This window comes from Etheostoma spectabile, chromosome 6, assembly GCF_008692095.1.
Source record: "Etheostoma spectabile isolate EspeVRDwgs_2016 chromosome 6, UIUC_Espe_1.0, whole genome shotgun sequence".
Taxonomy (NCBI): domain Eukaryota; kingdom Metazoa; phylum Chordata; class Actinopteri; order Perciformes; family Percidae; genus Etheostoma; species Etheostoma spectabile.
Window position 1 is genome coordinate 24578925 of NC_045738.1, and position 2535 is coordinate 24581459.

Sequence of the window (2535 nt, forward strand, 5' to 3'; positions counted from 1 at the left end):
CACACACACACACACACACACACACACACACTTACACACAGTATTTCATTAGTCAAAGTTCAAAATTATTCAGTGGTATTCCAAACACATAAAACCTGTGGCATATTTAAAACCCTAAAAAAATTATTTTGAAAGCATTTGAAATTTTTTACAGATGCTTACAGTAAAACTTTGGCCCCAGTGATCAGCATCCAAACGGGGGTTTCTCCTCTTTCTTCCTGTGTCTTCAGTTTTCAGATAACTACTACCGTGCAGATCTGATCGAAGCCCTGACCAACTCTCTGACCCCCGCCATCAGCATCAGCAACGAGGTGCGCACAGTGGACAACCTGAACGCTGACGTCCGTCTCATCTTGGAGGAGATCACACGATTTCTCAACATGGAGAAGCTGCTGCCGAGCTTCAGAAACACCATCACTGTCCGGTTAGGAGCGTAGTCATGATCCCCTAAAACCTGTTTCTCCTAGCATCTCAGCTGCTAAATTAATTTCAAATGTATGTCCTGTTTAGCCATTGCTTAAAAAGTCAGAAAATTGAAAATATGATTGTATCTTCCATATACCAAAAATAATACGTGAAAGAGCGTAGTTGTATGTTAACCACACATGTTTTTATTTATGCTGAGATTGTAGATATTGAACATTTTTGAACATTTTTTGAATATTTTTTCAATGAAAAAAAAGTTTCCATGCCCTCTACTGAGGGTTTCAAAAGAATGTAAATGTGTTTATATAGCGCTTTTCTAGTTTTAACAACTACTCAAAGCGCTTTTACATCATACAGGAAACATTCACCATTCACACACATTCATACACTGTGGCCGAGGCTGCCGTAGAAGGTGCCACCTGCTCATCAGATAAACACTCACACACATTCACACTCCGATGCGCAGCACCGGGGGTAACTTGGGGTTCAGTGTCTTGCCTACACTTCAACATGGGACTGCAGGGCCAGGGATTGAACCACCAACCTTCCAATTGGCAGGCAACCGCTCTACCACTGAGCCACAGCCACCCCATTTCATCTCTGGCATATGTGTCCCATGTTAATATTATGTCAGCTTAATTTTAATTCTCATATTTGTTTTCAGGCCCCTGAAGGCAGCATACCTTTTAGTTTTAAGGTAGACTCAGTTGTAGGCTCATATCCATCTGCCACGGTCAGTTTAGCGTACTAAATAAGAAAAGTAACTGTAAAGTTTGTGGGAAAGAAAGAGGGAGTAACAAGGTGTCATTAATGTATTATTTATATTTATCCAAAATGAAGCGCTAACTGTGGCGTATTGCCTTGCATTAGACATCTTTCTGCATTCATTTCACACACACTAGAAGATCCCTGATTCCTCTGTTCCCCTCCACTCTCCAGTTGTCTGAGTGCGATCCGTCAGCTTCAGAGGAACGGCCATATTCCCAGTGACGCGTCCCTCTTCAAGTCCTACGCTGAGTATGGACACTTTGTGGATGTGCGCGTCGCTGCCCTGGAGGCTCTGGTGGACTATACTAGAGGTAGGACATGAATCTCACGTATGCTAGCTGGTATTAGTATAATTATTAGCATTTTTGTGAAACTCATTGACCTAGCTCACAGATCTTGGAGATGTAACATGTTTGTTGAAGCCAGTTAAGGTGGATATACCTGATCAGTTTATTAATAGGATGTGTAAGTACTCATATTCTTACAATCCCATGTTTAATCAGATTGTGACCCAAATATTAAATTCCCCAAATGTCTCTCACACAAATTATATTCTTTTGGCATGTGGCACTGATAGGTGGTTAATAAGACCAATCTTCAAATGTCGGTAAACACAACATTTGAATGTTTGTTTAAATCAGCCACGGTTGTATTTTATTTGGACACATCTTCAGGATCTTGATGTTTTTTCACAGTGACATGTGTTCAGGTCTCTAGTGTGTACAATCTCTTTTGTTTGTCTCGCAGTTGAAAGAAGCTCAGTGGAGCTGCAGTGGCTGCTCAACATGGTCCAGAATGATCCAGCTCATTATGTCAGGTCAGCTAATAGCCAGCACTCATATGCACTCATTACATACACCCTCATGTGTACATTATTACTGTAAGTGCAGTGTCCTTGCCTCAACATTTGTTCATGGTTTGTATGTCATTAACGTTTTGTCTTACCAAATGTGTCAATTCTAATCTTATAATCAGAGATATTTTTTAGAATCGGTCCCTTGACACCTTCAGAGGCCTTAAAGTATAGGTTCATTTTTTCAAGTATTTCATAATACAATAATTGCATACCCAATTGGACATTGTTTTTGGCTGCCCAGACTGGGCGCAAAAGGATCCCTTCCTAATGTGATTTCACTGCAAGTAAAGAGCAAAGGGTAACAAACCTCATTTCTTGTCTGTTGTCTAATTAGACATAAGATCCTGGGCATGCTCAGTAAGAATCCACCTTTCACCAAGACAACAGACTCACCTCTGTGTAACGAAGCACTGGTCGACCAGCTCTGGAAACTAATGAACTCAGGTGAGGCACACGCACACACACTCACACACACACACACACAC

The 2535-nt window shown here is 41.1% G+C and overlaps 1 protein-coding gene across 1 annotated transcript in view; it reads left to right on the forward strand.

The window, feature by feature from the left end:
- taf2 (TAF2 RNA polymerase II, TATA box binding protein (TBP)-associated factor) overlaps nt 1-2535 on the forward strand; it is a 28472-nt gene that overhangs the window by 21781 nt on the left and 4156 nt on the right. The window contains exons 20-23 of the mRNA XM_032517941.1: nt 231-424; nt 1366-1505; nt 1942-2011; nt 2385-2494. Of these exons, the coding sequence (XP_032373832.1) occupies nt 231-424; nt 1366-1505; nt 1942-2011; nt 2385-2494 (514 nt within the window). The remainder of the gene's footprint in view (nt 1-230; nt 425-1365; nt 1506-1941; nt 2012-2384; nt 2495-2535) is intronic.